Source organism: Thalassophryne amazonica, chromosome 18 (genome assembly GCF_902500255.1).
Source record: "Thalassophryne amazonica chromosome 18, fThaAma1.1, whole genome shotgun sequence".
NCBI lineage: Eukaryota > Metazoa > Chordata > Actinopteri > Batrachoidiformes > Batrachoididae > Thalassophryne > Thalassophryne amazonica.
Window position 1 is genome coordinate 31,915,187 of NC_047120.1, and position 21,126 is coordinate 31,936,312.

The 21,126-nt window shown below is 40.4% G+C and overlaps 1 protein-coding gene across 1 annotated transcript in view; it reads right to left on the bottom strand.

Annotated features, from left to right (window-relative positions):
- The window catches only part of msh2 (mutS homolog 2 (E. coli)), a 52,967-nt gene that overhangs the window by 18,828 nt on the left and 13,013 nt on the right, over positions 1-21,126 (bottom strand). Inside the window, exons 5-9 of the mRNA XM_034194511.1 lie at positions 20,692-20,841; positions 17,489-17,622; positions 14,360-14,559; positions 10,018-10,127; positions 5,908-6,031 (exon numbers count right to left, since the gene is read on the bottom strand). Coding sequence (XP_034050402.1) covers positions 5,908-6,031; positions 10,018-10,127; positions 14,360-14,559; positions 17,489-17,622; positions 20,692-20,841 — 718 coding nt within the window. The remainder of the gene's footprint in view (positions 1-5,907; positions 6,032-10,017; positions 10,128-14,359; positions 14,560-17,488; positions 17,623-20,691; positions 20,842-21,126) is intronic.

Below are 21,126 nucleotides of genomic sequence, written 5' to 3' on the forward strand. Positions count from 1 at the left end.
ACTAAGTCTTTTTTGAGCATTCAAGATATTTTCATTCATCAAAGTTAAGCCATCAAAGTTAAACTTGTATGTCCAAACTCCTTTGACAATAGCATAGTTTATTTATGCATTTAAAAAACAAAAACAGTAAATTTCATCTCAGTCGGGTCAGTAGTTGCTATATCTTGTCAATCGCTTGGATGGCAGCATGTGTTGCTCCAAAACCTGGATGTACCTTTCAGAATTGATGGTGCCATCACAGATGTTTAACGTGCCCATGCCATGGGCACAAACACCCATGCCATCACAGATGCTGGCTTTTGAACTTTGTGCTGGTAACAATCTGGATGGTCTTTTTCCTCTTTTGTCCGAAGGACATGACGTCCATGATTTCCAAAAACAATTGAAACGTGGACTCAGACCACAGCACACGTTTCCACTTTGCGTCTGTCCATTTGAAATGAGCTCAGGCCCAGAGAAGGCGGCGGCATTTCTGGATGTTGTTGATGTATTGCTTTCGCTTTGCATGGTAAAGTTTTAACTTGCACTTGTAGATGTAGTGACGAACTGTGTTAACTGACAATGGTTTTCTGAAGTGTTCCTGAGCCCACGCGGTAAGATCTTTTACACAATGATGTTGGTTTTTAATGCAGTGGCGCCTGAGGGATCAAAGGTCACAGTCATTCAATGTTGGTTTTTGGGCTTTCCGCTTACGTGTAGAAAGTTTTCCAGATTCTCTGACTCTTCTGATTATACAACCCCTGGCAAAAATTATGGAATCACCGGCCTCGGAGGATGTTCATTCAGTTGTTTAATTTTGTAGAAAAAAAAGCAGATCATAGACATGACACAAAACTAAAGTCATTTCAAATGGCAACTTTCTGGCTTTAAGAAATCAAGAAAAAAAATTGTGGCAGTCAGTAACGGTTACTTTTTTAGACCAAGCAGAAGGAAAAAAATATGGAATCACTCAATTCTGACGAAAAAATTATGGAATCATGAAAAACAAAAGAACGCTCCAACACATCACTAGTATTTTGTTGCACCACGTCTGGCTTTTATAACAGCTTGCAGTCTCTGAGGCATGGACTTAATGAGTGACAAACAGTACTCTTTATCAATCTGGCTCCAACTTTCTCTGATTGCTGTTGCCAGATCAGCTTTGCAGGTTGGAGCCTTGTCATGGACCATTTTATTCAACTTCCACCAAAGATTTTCAATTGGATTAAGATCCGGACTATTTGCAGGCCATAACATTGACCCTATGTGTCTTTTTGCAAGGAATGTTTTCACAGTTTTTGCTCTATAGCAAGATGCATTATCATCTTGAAAAATGATTTCATCATCCCCAAACATCCTTTCAATTGATGGGATAATAAAAATGTCCAAAATATCAACGTAAACTTGTGCATTTATTGATGATGTAACGACACCCATCTCCCCAGTGCCTTTACCTGACATGCAGCCCCATATCATCAATGACTGTGGAAATTTACATGTTCTCTTCAGGCAGTCATCTTTATAAATCTCATTGGAACGGCACCAAACAAAAGTTCCAGCATCATCACCTTGCCCAATGCAGATTCGAGATTCATCACTGAATATGACTTTCACCCAGTCATTCACAGTCCACGATTGCTTTTCCTTAGCCCACTGTAACTTTTTTTTTAATGATGGCTTTCGTTTAGCTTTTCTGTATGTAAATCCCATTTCCTTTAGGCGGTTTCTTACAGTTCGGTCAGACGTCAACTCCAGTTGCCTCCCATTCGTTCCTCATTTGTTTTGTTGTGCATTTTCGATTTTTGAGACATATTGCTTTAAGTTTTCTGCCTTGACACTTTGATGTCTTCCTTGGTCTGCCAGTATGTTTGCCTTTAACAACCTCCCCATGTTGTTTGTATTTGGTCCAAAGTTTAGACACAGCTGACTGTGAAACCAACATCTTTTGCAACATTGCGTGATGATTTACCCTCTTTTAAGAGTTTAATTATCCTCTCCTTTGTTTCAATTGACATCTCTCGTGTTGGAGCCATGATTCACTTGGTGCAACAGCTCTCCAAGGTGTGATCACTCCTTTTTAGATGCAGACTAACGAGCAGATCTGATTCGATGCAGGTGTTAGATTTAAGAATGAAAATTTACAGTGATTCCATAATTTATTCCTCAGAATTGAGTGAGTCCATATTTTTTTCCCTCTGCTTGGTCTAAAAAAAGTAACCGTTACTGACTGCCACAATTTTTTTTCTTGATTTCTTATAGTGTTTCTTAATGCCAGAAAGTTGCCATTTGAAATGACTTTAGCTTTGTGTCATGTCTGTGATCTGCTTTTTTTCTACAAAATTAAACAACTGAATGAGCATCCTCCGAGGCCGGTGATTCCATAATTTTTGCCAGGGGGTGTATTATGGACTGTAGATGATGGAATCCCTAAATTCCTTGCAATTGAACATTGAGAAACATTGTTCTTAAAAAGTTGGACTATTTTTTCACGCAGTTGTTCACAAAGCTCACCCCATCTTTGCTTGTAAACAGCTGAACCTTTTGGGGATGCTCCTTTTATACCCAGTCATGACACTCACCTGTTTCCAATAAGGTGTTCTTTGAGTATTCATCAACTTTCCCAGTCTTTTGTTGCCCCGTCCCAACTTTTTTTGAAATGTGTTGCAGGCATCCATTTCAAAATGAGCAAATATTTGCACAAAAACAAAGTTTATCAGTTTGAACATTAAATATCTTGTCTTTGTGGTGTATTCAATTGAATATAGGTAGGAGAAAATTTGCAAACTATTGGATTCTGTTTTATTTACATTTTACACAACATCCCAACTTCAATGGAATTGGGGTTGTACACACATACACACACTAATTCCATTACCCCTGCCTTAAAGTACATATATATTTATTTGTTCACTGGGAATATAAGGGGTTTAAGCCAAAGAGAGCACAAACAAAGAACAGCAATGAGTATTTCTATGTGAGGCAGCTGATATTCGTTGAACTGGGAAGTCTGTGCGCAGACAGCACATTAGACATGCTCCAGCTGAATGTCCCGAGTAGAGATAGTGTGCCGCTCAGCATGTGCACACACAAACACGAGGTATCAAGAGTTTGCCTGCCTGGACTGAGAAGCAGCCCTCACAAGCCGTACAGTGGGGAAATTAAGTATTTGATACACTGTCGATTTTGCAAGTTTTCCCACAGACAAAGATTGGAGAGGTCTGTAATTTTTATCGTAGGTACACTTCAACTGTGAGACAGAATCTTAAAAAAAAAAAAAAAAAAAATCCAGAAAATCACATTGTATGATTTTTAAATAATTTGCATTTTATTGCATGAAATAAGTATTTGATACAACAGGAAAACAAACCTTAATATTTGTTTGCAATTACAGAGGTCAGACATTTCCTGTATTTTTTGACCAGGTTTGCACACTGCAACAGGGATTTTGGTCCACTCCTCCATACAGATCTTCTCCAGATCTTTCAGGTTTGGAGTTTCAGCTCCCTCCAAAGATTTTCTATTGAGTTCAAGTCCTCCAAACACAGCGAGTACAGTTGATACAAAAAAGCTCAATTTTGTTCTCATCTGACCACATGACCGTCTCCCATGACTCCTCTGGATCATCCAGATGGTCACTGGTGAACTTCAAACATGCCTGGACATGTGCTGGCTTAAGCAGGGGGACCTTGCTGCCCTGCAGGATTTTAAACCATGACGGCGTCGTGTGTTACTCATGTAATCTTTGCGACTGTGGTCCCAGCTCTCTTCAGGTCATTTACCAGGTCACCCCGTGTAGTTCTGGGCTTTCTCAGAATCATTCTTACCCCACGAGGCGAGATCTGGCATGGAGCCCCAGACTGAGGAAGATTGACAGTCATCTTGTGTTTCTTCCATTTTCTAATAATTATGCTAGCAGCTGTTGTCTTCTCACCAAGCTGCTTGCCTGTTGTCCTGTAGCTCATCCAGCCTTGTGCAGGTCTACAATTTTGTTCCTGGTGTCCACAGACAGCTCGTTGGTCTCGGCCATGGTGGACAGGTTGGAGTGTGGTCGAGTGTGTGGACAGGTGTCTTTTACAGGGATGATAATGGGCAAAGAAAAAAAAACAAAAAAAAAACAAAACTGAAAATCGGTGGGGAATCGGGTGCCGCCGTAGGCCGTCAGCATGGTCTAGGGGCAGCACCTCTGGTGGGGGCCCACAGGTTTTGAGCATTTTAGAGGCCACTAGAGAGACCTCATTTCATAAATTTCCATTTTATGTTTTGTATGATGGGATATGTGGAAACCTGACTATAATAAAAATCTGTCTATGCAGACCTTTCTTTCTTCCTGCCTCAAGCTACAGCATATGTACTTACTAAGGATTTAAAAATCATACAATGTGATTGGATTTTTTATTTTTTTTTAAGATTCTGTCTCTCACAGTTGAAGTGTGCCTATGATAAGAATTACAGACATCGCGATTCTTTGTAGGTGGGAAAACTTGCAGAATCAACAGTTTATCAAATACTTATTTTCCCCATGGTAGGCATGGGCTCTGGCCAAATTTTTTGCTTTCAACTATTTATTTTGGAAGCTTTTTCCATAGGATGTAACTGGCATGTAACTCCGACCCGCTGCTTCATTGGTTCTCTGCTTCGATGCTTTTCAGAAGCGGCAAGTCCGCTTCTTAGCCCCTCTCAAAGCCATTTAAAGATGTTAATCATGAGTCACTTTTGTGTGGATTAAAGTCACTAACTGGGACTCTTGTCGTAGGCAAGAAAAGAGAATTGTCCCCCATTCCATTTGCACAGCTCCAAACACTGCGCCACTCTCTGCCGGGTCAAATTAGAGTCCGTCCGCAATTAATAGCTTCAAAGTGAATCGCCATTTTAAATCAAATGACACCTAAAACATTTTTTCCCTCCCAAAATGAGAGCCCCTGCATTTTTTATGCATTACACTGATGCTGACGTGCAGCCGGCTGAGCTCAGCTCAGAGGCTATGGAGTGACATTCATGCCATTAATGTCTGAAAGGAAATGCTTTTGACAAAAACTAGAGATTTTGTTTCTTTGCATTTAAGTCCAGAGATCAAGGATTCAGCAACCAATTTCATATTTACTTTAAGACTCAATAAAATGCTGTTGACATAGAAAATCTGTAAAGCCGACTTTCAGTACACAGAAAATTCGCAAGAGGTTTTGATAAGGGAATCGATAAGGAATCAGATCGATAAGCGGAATCAATAGATAAAATCTTATCAATACCCATCCCTATAAGTGATTACTTAAGGAGACTAAAATGCAGAGTATCACTTGCATTGTGAGAGAGCCAGTTTTGACTGGGTGACAGCTGGTTACATTTTAGAGGTGAGGATGGACAGTGGTCTGTTTTGGTTGTTGCCATCCAGGACCCAAGGAGGTGCCACGGTGTTGTGGATGCGGCGAGGTGGCACTAGCGCATGCTCCTAGAATGGACTCATAGCTTGAAGGACTGTGGAATGTCAGTACGAGCCACTGAACCTCAGTTTTGCAAACGCAGAACTTTAACCAATAACGAGGTATCAGACTGACACATCGTTGTACGTTGCCACTGATACAATGGAAAACTTCCGGAAGCCTTAGGATGACACAGTTCTTTCCCAAGTGACTCAAAATATACAAAGCAGTAGCTGAAGATGTGCATCAACTATATGTTTGTCCTTGTAGAGCAGACGTCTCAAACTCATTCCAGAAAGACCCAAGAGGGTGAAGGCTTTCTTTGCAACCACCAACTCCACCGGGTGATTTCAATGATTAACTGATTACAGCTGCTCAAAGTGATGTTAATCAGTGAAATCACCTTGTGGACTGGGTGGTTGCAAAGAAAGCCTGCACCCTCTTGGCCCTTTGTGGAACGAGTTTGAGACCTCTGTTGTAGAGTGTGTGCACGTGAGAGAAAAATAATTACCCAGTTCTCGAGCTGCACTGTTCAGCACTGCTTGCATACTCTTCTCCAGGCTGTCCATCTTTTCTCTAAGCTCACTCAGCACAGGGTCAAATGACGCCTTTACGAGGAACTCATGGTGATCAATCTAAACACATATCAGGAAAAACTAAACGGACAAATGCATAGAAATCAAATAGTCTCCTTCACCTTCTCCGCACTCAGCCGTCCTTTTTTCTTTCAAGTCTTCCTTTATTCTATCAATGTGCCTCTACCTTTTCTCTTTCTCTGTGCATCAGTTCTCATCAGTCTTTCAATCCATCATGTGTCCAAACCACGTCAATATTGGTGCTGGGAGATTAAACATTCTTGATTTGGGATCATGATCAAATTTGGCTTAATTTCAGTGATAAGACTTGTACAGGTTTACTCGGATAACATGCCTCATGCTTATAACTTTTTTTTTTCTGAATGTCAGCTAAGAGACTGATAAGATGCTGTGCTCCTGCTGAAGGCGAGTACCTTTATCACCATACACAATATATGTTTAGCAGTTTTATGGTTATATAAATAAACATTTATTTAAAAGCATTTATCAGTGCTTTTCTACCAGGAGGAGAACAACAACAACAAAAAATACAAAAAACACGATATGGGCACGAAGCGTAAACATAACAGCTGCCAATCAATCAAAATTTTTAGCTTGCATGACAAAGTACACAGCCATTTCCTATAGCAAATATACCTATCTGAGATGTTTTCTGCCATGACATATTTCATTATTTTAATAAGTTACAAGGCAAGCTAATTTGTACTGCTTTGTTACAGCAAATAAATGTGTTGCACATTTAAAAGTATACTTCTATTTTTTTTTGTTAGTCAAGCATTCTCAAGTTCAAATAAACCCTCCAGTGTCTTAAGGCTTCAGTCAACGCGCTTTTTAAACTGGCAGAATTATCGATTTATGTGTTGTGACAAAAGATTGAATGACATGGGGGGCTGGCAATTGCCCAGCTACAACCCCTGGCAAAAATTATGGACTCACCGGCCTCGGAGGATGTTCATTCAGTTGTTTAATTTTGTAGAAAAAAAAGCAGATCACAGACATGACACAAAACTAAAGTCATTTCAAATGGCAACTTTCTGGCTTTAAGAAACACTATAAGAAATCAGGATAAAAAATTGTGGCAGTCAGTAACGGTTACTTTTTTAGACCAAGCAGAGGGAAAAAAAATGGAATCACTCAATTCTGAGGAAAAAATTATGGAATCATGAAAAACAAAAGAACGCTCCAACACATCACTACTATTTTGTTGCACCACCTCTGGCTTCTATAACAGCTTGCATTCTCTGAGGCATGGACTTAATGAGTGAACAGTACTCTTCATCAATCTGGCTCCAACTTTCTCTGATTGCTGTTGCCAGATCAGCTTTGCAGGTTGGAGCCTTGTCATGGACCATTTTCTTCAACTTCCAAAGATTTTCAATTGGATTAAGATCCGGACTATTTGCAGGCCATGACATTGACCCTATGTGTCTTTTTGCAAGGAATGTTTTCACAGTTTTTGCTCTATAGCAAGATGCATTATCATCTTGAAAAATGATTTCATCATCCCCAAACATCCTTTCAATTGATGTGATAAGAAAAGTGTCCAAAATATCAATGTAAACTTGTGCATTTATTGATGATGTAATGACAGCCATCTCCCCAGTGCCTTTACCTGACATGCAGCCCCATATCATCAATGACTGTGGAAATTTACATGTTCTGTTCAGGCAGTCATCTTTATAAATCTCATTGGAACGGCACCAAACAAAAGTTCCAGCATCATCACCTTGCCCAATGCAGATTCGAGATTCATCACTGAATATGACTTTCATCCAGTCATCCACAGTCCACGATTGCTTTTCCTTAGCCCATTGTAACCTTGTTTTTTTCTGTTTAGGTGTTAATGATGGCTTTCGTTTAGCTTTTCTGTATGTAAATCCCATTTCCTTTAGGTGGTTTCTTACAGTTCGGTCACAGACGTTGACTCCAGTTTCCTCCCATTCATTCCTCATTTGTTTTGTTGTGCATTTTCGATTTTTGAGACATACTGCTTTAAGTTTGTCATGTGTCAGTCTGCAGATACCCAGATGTACAACACCGAGGCTGGGCAGTTTCAGCGTTAGCCAAGAGCACAAAAGTTAGGTTCGTTGATAAGGAAATACAGTTGTGTTCAAAATAATAACAGCGTGTCAAAAAAAAAAAAAAAAAAAACTCAAAATCCTAAAAATAGCTTTTATTTCCATACACACAAATTCAGTGGGAACACTGCACATTCTGTTCCAAATAAAAAGATTAAGAAAAATTTATCAAATCCGTTATTACTTTACAGAACATGAAGAAAAAGTAGTATCAGTCTGTTCAAAAAAATAGTGTCCGCATTTTTTTTTTTTTGCAAAGTCAAACATTTACTGTATAAAGTGAAAATCTTTTCTGTGAATCACTGAACTAATATTTAGTTGTATAACCACTGTTCCTGAGAACTGCTTCACATCTGTGTTGCATGGAGTTGACCAACTTCAGGCAACTGTGAACAGGCATTCCAGCCCAGGACGACTTTGCTACATTCCCCAATTCCTCTGCATTTCTTAGTTTTGCCTCAGAAACAGCATTTTTGATGTCACCCCACAAGTTTCCTCCGTTGTCCAATCGACTTTTTAATCAAAGTACGTACGTAAATCCCATTTCCTTTAGGCGGTTTCTTACAGTTCGGTCACAGACGTTGACTCCAGTTTCCTCCCATTCGTTTTGTTGTGCATTTTCGATTTTTGAGACATGTTGCTTTACGTTTTCTGTCTTGATGCTCTGATGTCTTCCTTGGTCTACCAGTATGTTTGCCTTTAACAACCTTCCCATGTTATTTGTATTTGGTCCAGAGTTTAGACACAGCTGACTGTGAACAACCAACATCTTTTGCAACACTGCGTAATGATTTACCCTCTTAAGAGTTTGATAATCCTCTCCTTTGTTTCAATTGACATCTCTCGTGTTGGAGCCATGATTCATGTCAGTACACTTGGTGCAACAGCTCTCCAAGGTGTGATCACTCCTTTTTAGATGCAGACTAACAAGCAGATCTGATTTGATACGGGTGTTAGTTTTGAAGATGAAAATTTACAGGGTGATTCCATAATTTATTCCTCAGAATTGAGTGAGTCCATATTTTTTCCCCTCTGCTTGGTCTAAAAAAGTAACCGTTACTGACTGCCACAATTATTTTTCCTGATTTCTTATAGTGTATCTTAAAGCCAGAAAGTTGCCATTTGAAATGACTTTAGTTTTGTGTCATGTCTGTGATCTGCTTTTTTTTTCTACAAAATTAAACAACTGAATGAACATCCTCCGAGGCCGGTGATTCCCAATTATTGCCAGGGGTTGTATATTCGACATACCTTCTGAAACATTTCTCCAAATTTTGATGTTTATGCTGTTCAGTCTTAACTCCATACATCAATCTAAACATTCTCATTTCTGGCACAACCAACTGCTGCACTTTCTTCCTTGCCCATGTCTCCACCCCATTATTCACTCTTGGTCTTACAAACCTGACCTTTAACCTTGATCTTAATCCGTCTCACAAAAAGCACTTCTGATCATCTTATCCAGTTGTTCCACCGAGACTGAACTCTTATTTCTGCACCCAATTCTCTGTTTTGGCTACCACTGACCCAAGTATTCAAACTTATTTACTCCTTTTCAACTCTGCAAGCCAATGTGAATTCTGAAATTCAATCAACCTCAAATGTATTCTGTCTTCTTCTGAAAAATCATCCATTCTCCAGCTTCTTCTTGATTCTACATCCTCCGTTCTGGTGTTGCAAAGTACAATGTCGTGCAAAATGTATGCACCAAGGAGAAAAATGTTTCATCACAGAAGTCAATATTTGTAACAACGAAAAAAATGAATAAATAAAACACCTCCAGAAGATCCTTGTAAGAGACATATTATATCTTGAGTCTTGTCTTTTATACTGTAATAATGCTTCTAACCCAGATCCTCGCTCACTTACAGATCACATCACTTGCTTATTCGTGCACCTCCAAACATGATGATGTGGCACCTTATCGTAAACCTTAATCCACAATACCTGGTTCATGTCCAGAGTGGTCTCAATCATCTCTTGGTACTTTGTGAAGTCAGCCTGCAAGTCTGTAAGAGGAGAAAGGAAGACTGCTTCCAATAGAACCCGGTAGCTGCCTACAAAAACACAAACAGCAAGAAATTTAATCTACAGAAGCCAGAAAATCAATGTCTGTAGAAATGTATGACAAGGAATGCACTGTATCAAATATAAGATGATAAAGGCATATATATTGAAACACCAGTTTGAAACACCAGCGGTGTGTGGTGTAAATCAAACAACAACAAACACAGAAAAACTAAATTATTAAAATTTTAATGCTTTAATCTCCATGATTTTATTTTTCAATCCATACCCATGAGTTGAATACACACACACACACACACACACACATACACACACACACACACACACACACACACACACACACACACACACACACACACACACAACACATACACACACACACACACACACACACATATACACACACACACACACACACACATACACACACACACACACATACACACACACACACACACACACATATACACACACACACACAGACACACACACACACACACACACACACACACACACACACACACACACACACACACACACACACAGACACACACACACACACACACACACACACACACATACACACACACACACAGACACACACACACACACACACAGACACACACAGCACACACACACACACACACACACCACACACACACACACACATATACACACACACACAGACACACACACAGACACACACATATACACACACACACAGACACACACACAGACACACACATATACACACACACACAGACACACACACACACACATATACACACACACACAGACACACACACAGACACACACATATACACACACACACAGACACACACACACACCACACATATACACACACACACAGACACACACATATACACACACACACAGACACACACATATACACACACACACACACACCACATATACACACACACACACACACAGACACACACATACACACACACACACGCATGCGCGCACACACACGCGCACACACATAGACACACACACACACACATTTATATATACACATATATATACAAACATATACACACACACAAGAAATCATGCAATGGTAAAGTACAACCCCTGGCAAAATTATGGAATCACCGGCCTCGGAGGATGTTCATTCAGTTGTTTAATTTTGTAGAAAAAAAGCAGACCACAGACATGACACAAAACTAAAGTCATTTCAAATGGCAACTATCCGACATAAACACTATAAGAAATCAGGAAAAAAATTGTGGCAGTCAGTAACGGTTACTTTTTTTAGACCAAGCAGAGGGAAAAAAAATATGGACTCACTCAATTCTGAGGAAAAAATTATGGAATCACCCTGTAAATTTTCATCCCCAAAACTAACACCTGCATCAAATCAGATCTGCTCGTTAGTCTGCATCTAAAAAGGAGTGATCACACCTTGGAGAGCTGTTGCACCAAGTGGACTGACATGAATCGTGGCTCCAACATGAGAGATGTCAATTGAAACAAAGGAGAGGATTATCAAACTCTTAAAAGAGGGTAAATCATCACGCAATGTTGCAAAAGATGTTGGTTGTTCAGTCAGGTGTGTCTAAACTCTGGACCAAAGACAAACAACATGGGATGGTTGTTAAAGGCAAACATACTGGTAGACCAAGGAAGACATCAAAGCGTCAAGACAGAAAACTTAAAGCAGTATGTCTCAAAAATCGAAAATGCACAACAAAACAAATGAGGAACGAATGGGAGGAAACTGGAGTCAACGTCTGTGACTGAACTGTTAGAAACCGCCTAAAGAAAATGGCATTTACATCATTAACACCTAAACAGAAAAAACAAGGTTACAATGGGCTAAGGAAAAGCAATCGTGGACTGTGGATGACTGGATGAAAGTCATATTCATTGATGAATCTCGAATCTGCATTGGGCAAGGTGATGATGCTGGAACTTTTGTTTGGCGCCGTTCCAATGAGATTTATAAAGATGACTGCCTGAACAGAACATGTAAATTTCCACAGTCATTGATGATATGGGGCTGCATGTCAGGTAAAGGCACTGGGGAGATGGCTGTCATTACATCATCAATAAATGCACAAGTTTACGTTGATACACTCAACAAAAATATAAACGCAACACTTTTGGTTTTGCTCCCATTTTGTATAAGATGAACTCAAAGATCTAAAACTTTTTCCACATACACAATATCACCATTTCCCTCAAATATTGTTCACAAACCAGTCTAAATCTGTGATAGTGAGCACTTCTCCTTTGCTGAGATAATCCATCCCACCTCACAGGTGTGCCATATCAAGATGCTGATTAGACACCATGATTAGTGCACAGGTGTGCCTTAGACTGTCCACAATAAAGGCCACTCTGAAAGGTGCAGTTTTGTTTTATTGGGGGGGATACCAGTCAGTATCTGGTGTGACCACCATTTGCCTCATGCAGTGCAACACATCTCCTTCGCATAGAGTTGATCAGGTTGTCAATTGTGGCCTGTGGAATGTTGATCCACTCCTCTTCAATGGCTGTGCGAAGTTGCTGGATATTGGCAGGAACTGGTACACGCTGTCGTATACGCCGGTCCAGAGCATCCCAAACATGCAAGAACTGGGACATTTTCAGCTTCCAAGAATTGTGTACAGATCCTTGCAACATGGGGCCGTGCATTATCCTGCTGCAACATGAGGTGATGTTCTTGGATGTATGGCACAACAATGGGCCTCAGGATCTCGTCACGGTATCTCTGTGCATTCAAAATGCCATCAATAAAATGCACCTGTGTTCTTTGTCCATAACAGATGCCTGCCCATACCATAACCCCACCGCCACCATGGGCCACTCGATCCACAACATTGACATCAGAAAACCGCTCACCCACACGACTCCACACACGCTGTCTGCCATCTGCCCTGGACAGTGTGAACCGGGATTCATCCGTGAAGAGAACAACTCTCCACCGTGCCAAACGCCAGCGAATGTGAGCATTTGACCACTCAAGTCCGTTACGACGACGAACTGGAGTCAGGTCGAGACCCCGATGAGGACGACGAGCATGCAGATGAGCTTCCCTGAGACGGTTTCTGACAGTTTGTGCAGAAATTCTTTGGTTATGCAAACCGATTGTTTCAGCAGCTGTCCGAGTGGCTGGTCTCAGACGACCTTGGAGGTGAACATGCTGGATGTGGAGGTCCTGGGCTGGTGTGGTTACACGTGGTCTGCGGTTGTGAGGCTGGTTGGATGTACTGCCAAATTCTCTGAAACGCCTTTGGAGGCGGCTTATGGTAGAGAAATGAACATTCAATATACGAGCAACAGCTCTGGTTGACATTCCTGCTGTCAGCATGCCAATTGCACGCTCCCTCAAATCTTGCGACATCTGTGGCATTGTGCTATGTGAGAAAACTGCACCTTTCAGAGTGGCCTTTTATTGTGGGCAGTCTAAGGCACACCTGTGCACTAATCATGGTGTCTAATCAGCATCTTGATATGGCACACCTGTGAGGTGGGGTGGATTAACTCCGCAAAGGAGAAGTGCTCACTATCACAGATTTAGACTGGTTTGTGAACAATATTTGAGGGAAATGGTGATATTGTGTATGTGGAAAAAGTTTTAGATCTTTGAGTTCATCGCATACAAAATGGGAGCAAAACCAAAAGTGTTGCGTTTATATTTTTGTTGAGTGTATTTTGGACACTTTTCTTATCCCATCAATTGAAAGGATGTTTGGGGATGATGAAATCATTTCACAAGATGACAACGCATCTTGCCATAGAGCAAAAACTGAAAACATTCCTTGCAAAAAGACACATAGGGTCAATGTCATGACCTGCAAATAGTACGGATCTTAATCCAATTGAAAATCTTTGGTGGAAGTTGAAGAAAATGGTCCATGACAAGGCTCCAACCTGCAAAGCTGATCTGGCAACAGCAATCAGAGAAAGTTAGAGCCAGATTGATGAAGAGTACTGTCACTCATTAAGTTTTTTTTCCTGATTTCTTATAGTGTTTCTTAAAGCCAGAAAGTTGCCATTTGAAATTACTTTAGTTTTGTCTCATGTCTGTGATCTGCTTTTTTTCTACAAAATTAAACAACTGAATGAACATCATCCGAGGCCGATAATTCCATAATTTTTGCCAGGGGTTGTGTAATCAGTAAACAGGCATCATCTGGCTTCAATAACTGAAGACACTTTTATCTACTGAAATTGTGTTTGATCAAATCAAAGTGGCATCACAGCACAGACACACTGCGACCACGTGTACCTGAGTACCGCTCCAGGGCTGAGATGAGGGTGGGGATCTGGCTTACAGCCTGGTAGACCCGGTAGCAGTCCTGCAGGGTCGCATTATGACGGTGGAATTTCTTAGCCAATCGGTGAAGATCAGGAAACCGCCTCAACAAGTCCTCCTGGCAGGTTTGCCTCAGCTCAGAATCACACACGAAACTTTCCACTAGGTCCAGTCTGTATATGCAGACAGACAGACAGTGATGAGCTTCATGTTATGGTTACACAGAAATGTCTAAACTAGCACAAGTTGCTTTCTACTGATGGCAAAACATTAGTTAAAGCTCAGGTTTTATTTATTTGTCTAGTCAAGACATAGACCTATCTGGTTCCTGCTCCATTTTTTTTCAGCTCTGTGCACCCAATACTGCAATAGACCAGAGCGGCTTGTGATCAACTGTGATGATATGATGCACAAAAAAATGTAAAGCTGCTTTAAATCACCAGATTTCAGAAAATCTTCCCATCTGCAATTTGCTTCATATTTTCACCAAATAATGTTTTTATTACCACAGAAAACCACAGAAAATTTAAACCTTATATCTTCCTTTAGACACATTAGCTGTGACACCGATTTTAGTGTAAAATAAATGGTACGGAAAATATGCAAATTTCAGTTAAGTCGTCACTTTTAAAATATTCACATGCATGAAATTTTCAGGAATTATTCAGGTACAAAACGTCTTGAACCACAACTGCATCATTTGTCAGTTTATAGTTTGGTAAAAGTAAAATCATTTGTGCCTTGGAGTAATTTTGTCCCTCTGTATCTCCACTTTGAAGCAAATCAGATCTTTCAAATTGTGGTATTTACTTCTAGACTACAAACCTGATTTCAAAGCAACATTATGTCAAAAAGCACTGTATTATCATAGTAGAGAAGCTTGAATCTTCTACTGGACTGGGTTGCTTGACGTGAAGACATTTAGCTTCAAATCAATAAAAAATAGAAAAAATTTTTAGCAATAAAAAAACTACCAGACTACCAGAGCAATAAAATTCTTGCTCTGGTAGTCTGACTTCTACCAGAGCAAGAATTTTAGCTGAGGAAGCTTCTGTGATTTGAAGCAAAACGTCCTCACGTCAAGCAACCCAGTCCAGTAGAAGATTCAAGCTTTTCTATTATGGAAACCACCTGGACAACTGAGAGCCTACACAGAAACTGTATTATCATCTACAGCCACAACATGGTGGTGTCTACACTTGACAAACTGCTCCTGTATAATTATCTGAATGTGGTACTGTCTGATTCACACTGCTGTGCAGAAGATGGCAATGAACCATAAAGCTGAATCCCAACCAAGAATAATAATAATAATAAAAAAAGATCTGAATGAGTAGGTGTTAGATTTTAAGATTCGTTTTTAAAGCCAGTTGGAATGACATTTAAAACAAACAATTTAGTCAAGTATTAAGGGCTGGGGGTTAGGGACAGGTTTGCCTTTATTGTAATATAGAACACGGTCACTGGTTTAAGTCACGCTGCAAAATCTTCCCTGAAAAGTAAATTATCGTTAAAATTACACTTCCCAATATCATCACAAAAGTTACGTCAAGTTAGTTGAAAGTGTCTCTGCTCTAATTCATTCCGGCAACAAATGAGACTTGTTGGTTCTGTTCATGGTTCCAGCTAGGACCATTTTAGTACCAACTAAATTATGTAATCGTGCCTCATAGCTTCGGGGCACCACGGGCCCCTGGATCCGCGGCCCCCCGAAGCTATATGTTTTTGTTTTTTTTTTTGTTGTTTTTTTTACACACACACAACAAACATTTTTTGCAAGCCTTATTTTAACTCATTTTCAGTGGTTTTAGACACATGCAAGAATAATAAAAAAAATTATATTTATGTTGTAATATTTGTAAGATCAAAGTTATTTTTTGCATGTTTCTGTCAAAGTCTAAGTTAATAAATTAAATAACACTGAAAATGTTAAAAACAATATTTAATGGACACAGCATTTAATCTCTTCAAAAATGACACACAGTAGTTTTTATTCCAGTGAAGCAGCCAGTTTTTCTGTCATCCTGACAGTTTTTTTCAACAATTTGAGTGGGATGACTGCATTACTTTTTCTTTTTAAACAACACAGCAGAGATGTTTCCAGTGGCTCCCGTTCACAACTCTGGTTACAGAACACGCTGACTATCTGCTGTTTGTGATTTAATATGAAGAAAATAAGAAATATATTTTTTTATTACTTCAATTATTACTTTAAAATTGCAAAACCATGACTCTATAAGCTTGAAATACGAGTGAATTGGTACATTTTCAGCAACATTTTAGTTCATTTTTCAGAAATTCTGTGCTGGACCACACAGCCAATTTGACCCCAAGAGCCGGGTGGAAATTTACAGTACCGGGCAGGCCTGGTTCTGTTATCTCTCTTTGGATGGCATTACAAGAGGCTTTCACTCAATTATAAAAACAGACAATTTATTAAATATTTTTTAACTCCAATGTCAGAAGAAAGCATGAATAAAATCTGACCTCTGAGCTTGTGTAGACTTTTAAGAGACTGATGATAACAATTAAGGCCTTACTTTCAGATTAACAAATTCAATGCCTTTTAAGGATTTTTAAAACCCTGGTCTACACTCTAAAAACACATTTATTGCTTTCAACATTGCCGTGGTGTAGCCTGCATGTTCTCCACGTGTTCTTGCGGGTCCCCCCAGGTGAATGCAGGCTAGGTGAATTGGAAACTTAAGTTGACCCGAGGTATGAGTGAGCGTGTGAACGTGTCCGTCAACATGTGGCCCTGCAATGGACTGGCGGCCCATCCAGGGTGTACCCTGCCTCCCATCCACTGACCAATGGGGTAGACTTCAGACCTCCATGACCCTTTAACTGTAATAAGTGGGTACAATAAATTAACAAATTAAACACTAATGGACTTGAATGTAGTTGGATTGCACCAAAGTAATAGAATAAGTCAACATTTTAAGAGATCAAATGATGTGGCTTAAAAATTTGGTTCACTCCAAGAGTTGAGATGGAAAAGTATGTTTCATATATTTTTGATATGCTGATTCAGATCACTGTATACCAAATGGCAAGCACAATAATTTTAAGATGCTGTTCCAGGCTGATGAACATAAATACCTCTCCTCAATTTTTGTTTTGTCCATGAGCGGCTGTTTGATCCACTGGTTAACCAGACGCTGGCCCTGTGGGGTACGGCACTTATTTAACAGACCAGCCAAGGAGTGAGCTCCATTGGTGTCATCAGATGAACCCTGAAGATCACAAACACAGCATTGTGCTTTAGAGTCTTTAATACACAGTACTGACAATCTCTAAATTGGATATTTTCGATTATTGTATTTCACGTTATTAACCTTCATGTCGACAAAAATGTCATCAAATAAACTGTAATTAAACAAACATCCACACATCAAGCAGGTGCAATCAAAGGCTTCAAAGACACTGCATATTGAAATCCCTGTTGTTGCAGAGGAACACTAAAAGACAAAACTCAAACTCCTGTACTTGGTGATTTTAGTTCCTGTTTTATTCTGTTCATTTACACACTTGTGCAATGGTGTTTTAGAAAGTGCTGCATAGTACATAAGTATTCCCAGTCCATGCCAAGAGGCTCAAAATTGAGCTCAGATGCATCCCGTTTCCACTGATCATCCTTGAGATGTTTCTACAGCTTAATTGGAGTCCACCTGGTGTAAATTCAGTTGATTGGACATGATTTGGAAAGGCGCAAACATGTCTACATATAAGGTCCCACAGTTGACAGTGCATGTAACAGCACAAACCATGCATGAAGTCAAAGGAATTGTCTGAGCACAGTGGCCTCCATCATCTATAAATGGAAGAAGTTCAGATCCACTAGGACTCTTCCCAAAGATGACTGTCCATCTAAACTGAGCGATCAGGGGAGGAGGGCCTTAGTCAGGGAGGTGACCAAGAACTCCATGGTCACTCTGTCAGAGTATTCCTCTGTGGAGAGGAAAACCTTTCAGAAGGAAAGCCATCTCTGCAACAATCCACCAATCAGGCCTGTTTGGTAGAGTGGCCAGAAGGAAGTTACTCCTTAGTAAAAAGCACATGGCAGCCCACCTGGAGTTTGCACCTGAAGGACTCTCAGATGATGAGAAACAAAATTCTCTCGTCTGATGAGACAAAGATTAAACTCTTTGGTGTGAATGCCAGGCATCATGTTTGGAGAACCAGGCACCATCCCTACAGTGAAGCATGGTGGTGGCAGCATCATGCTGTGGGGATGTTTTTCCATCGGCAAAAACTGGGAGACTAGTCAAGATTGAGGGAAAGATGAATGTAGCAATGTACAGAGACATCCTGGATGAAAACCTGCTCCAGAGCGCTCTTGACCTCAGACTAGGGCGACGGTTCATCTTTCAGCACGACAATGACCCTAAACACACAGCCAAGATATCAAAGGAGTGACTTCAGGACAACTCTGTGAATGTCTTTAAGTGCCCCAGCCAGTGTCCAGACCTGAATCCGACTGAACATCTCTGGAGAGATCTGAAAATGGCTGTGCACTGATGTGCAATGGCTGTGCACTGACGCTCCCCATCCAACCTGTTGGAGCTTGAGAGGTGGGCAAGACAAAACTGCCCAAAGACAGGTGCACCAAGTTTGTGGCATCATATTCAAGAAGACTTGAGGCTGTAATTGCTGCCAAAGGTGCATCAACAAAGTATTGAGCAAAGGGTGTGAATACTTATGTACATGTGATTTCTTAAGCCCCCATCACACGTAGCAAGAATGTGCAGGAACCAAGCCAAAACGGCAAAAATTGCCATAATTGGACGCAGCCGGGAAGGAAAGAGACGTGGTCAGCCGTGTCAGAACACATCCAGATTACCTCGTCCACACCTGCACGATCGCATCCAAAGTGTATGCGGACAACAGTTAGATGACACAGACCGCCGTCAGATGGCCATAAAAGGCACTGAAGACTGCCCGATGCCCAAACGTGTGGATGGCAAACACGGGACCAGAGTGGGAGGGAGTGCTGTGTCCCTCCCTTTGCACAGTCCCTGCTGGTACTGGACACCTTAGTACAACCAACGCGTGGACCAGACTCATACCATATGTGTCAAAGCTGCGTCTGACACATGGTGTGACTGCTTGGCCCACTGCCAGCAAACTTTCAGCAAAGGTATCCAGTGGCACATGCTCACAGACTGCCATCTGTTGGTCTTCAGACCGCACCTCAATATTTCCCGATTGTGGCCGGTCATTCTGACGCCATTCAGCCTCAATTGGCATGTGTGTGTGATGGGCGTATTACTTTTCAGAAATTTGCTAAAAAAAATTCAAATAAAACATTTTTTTTTCCCAAATTATATAGTGTTGTGAGTAGAATTTTGAGGGGGAAAAAAAAATACTCCAATTTGGTATAAGGCTATCAAAATGTGGAACAAGTGAAGCACTGTGAATACTTTTTGGATCCAATGTCAAATAAAACATCGAGATGACCAGAGCTCAAACACTGTAGATGCAAAGATTTTAAGATTTACATTATAATGGACTTTGTCACCATTGCTATTTTCAATAGCATTCAAATAAAGAATTCACAATGTAGTATTACAAATATGATCAAATTTACATTTTGTTATCTATCCATTTTTTGTTTTTTAAGTTTGCACCACATGGTCAAAAACTGCAAGACGACGCCATGACACACTGGGAAATACAGTGATCAGTAATTAATCTTGAGGTAAAAAAAATCATTTGTAAGGATTAAAAAAAAAAAAAAAAAACCCTCCTGTTTATACACAGTAGTTTTTCTCAAAAATATAATCTAATGTTCCACAGGAGGAACATAAGCAGTTCTGAAGTTCCTCTGACACACATTTCTGCACTCTGTCGTGTTCCGTGTTTTGGCCTGATGCCTCATTTCTATTGGATGCGTGAACCTACGTCACAGCATGCAGGGGTGAAAGTTGGATTGAGTTGAACTTTGACTGCAGTGAGTTTGACATTGTGCAGCAGCACTGCGTGCTCCTGGCGGAGCGTCGCATTGCAACGTGCCATTTGTGTGACACTTCTCACTGAAAATAATGGGTTTTAGAGCGATGCACACTGCGTTTTCACTCACCAGTCTGTGTGGAATAAAAGTCGCCAGATTTGCTGTTAAGTCATTTCTGCCTCTGAGGCACTGCAGTGAGCAATAAGTTGACGACACAGCTGTTTGTGTAAAGCTGACAGATTTTCAAAATAAAACTTTAACCTACATTTTGTGAAAATGAAATGGGTATAATTCAGTTAAGTAATGCCATTAATGAATACACATTAAGAGATCCTTTGGCTGGAGCACTGACCTGGAAGAGGTTTAGTGCTCGAACAGCAGCGTTGTCCAACCTCATGTACTGACCCAGATCCAGAGTGGTCAAACTGAAGGAGTTAAAGTTGGACTCATCAGACAGCAGCTCTAGATAACGCACCACTGCAGCCAAACACGACATAGCCACCTGCAAACGAACATACATACACTTAAAATTCCACTGTGACAGATTCAGGTCATCCTTTACTTTCATCTATTCAAGCGACATATGAGACAATCTTCCAATTGAGCTTTTTTACACCTACAAGCCCCCCCCATGTTGTAACATCAAAGAACTTTGATATTACAACATGTGTAACTTTTTGTCTATTATTCTTGCTTACAATGCATCTAAAACCAGTCAAAATGACCACACGCGCCACCTCGGGTGATAATTGCCAACAGCACCGCTATACTAAAAATTTCTGGGAAG